At 32.9% G+C, this 621-nt stretch overlaps 1 protein-coding gene across 1 annotated transcript in view; it reads left to right on the top strand.

Moving 5' to 3' along the window:
• LOC119592525 (steroidogenic acute regulatory protein-like) overlaps positions 1–621 on the top strand; it is a gene marked incomplete in the record, with an annotated part of 15,796 nt that overhangs the window by 3,744 nt on the left and 11,431 nt on the right. Inside the window, 2 exon segments of the mRNA XM_037941382.1 lie at positions 118–198; positions 481–558. Of these exon segments, the coding sequence (XP_037797310.1) occupies positions 118–198; positions 481–558 (159 nt within the window).

The following is a 621-nucleotide window of genomic DNA, read 5'->3' as shown; positions in this document are numbered from 1 at the left end:
AAATACTTTTTGTTACACAATTATTTATTATAGTAAGCTGATCAATTTTGTTCATAGTTTTATCACCACTAGCAGAGAAATATAATTTTCTCTTTTATTGTGTATAAATGTTTACAGATTAATGGAGAAAATCTTGTCAAAGCCCTTGAGGAAGAAGTGGAGCATTATAGTATCAAGACCTCAATATTTGATATTGTGGTAAGTGCTCAAATCCATTTTGTTCCTGGAAATTTTTATTGGTGACATTTGTGTGTGATACAGATGATGCAATAATCCAACTTCTGTCTGATTAAGATGTAAAAGTAACAAATTTACTACTCACACTGCATTGTAATAGTTCTCTTTATTTTGAACATACCAAACTGAGAACTATAAAGCTATATATCAAATGATTTGAAAAGAAATTCTCTGTCTGTTGCTCTGCCAGTCCACTGCTCATCTTTTATTCTCAAAATCCTTACCATGTTCTGAAATCTGCAGATGACAGCTGCAGTCAGGTTTACAGTATTACTGCTGTTCTATGCTCTGCTGCACATCAACCACTGGTGGCTTGTTGCTGTAAGTTGAATTTTTCCATTTTTTGAAAGATTTATCTTGTCTGTGTGTCAGAAATGGAACTTC

Source organism: Penaeus monodon, chromosome 30 (genome assembly GCF_015228065.2).
Source record: "Penaeus monodon isolate SGIC_2016 chromosome 30, NSTDA_Pmon_1, whole genome shotgun sequence".
NCBI classification, from domain to species: Eukaryota; Metazoa; Arthropoda; class Malacostraca; order Decapoda; family Penaeidae; genus Penaeus; species Penaeus monodon.
Note: the sequence above shows the minus strand (reverse complement) of the source record. Positions and strands in the feature narration are given on the sequence as shown.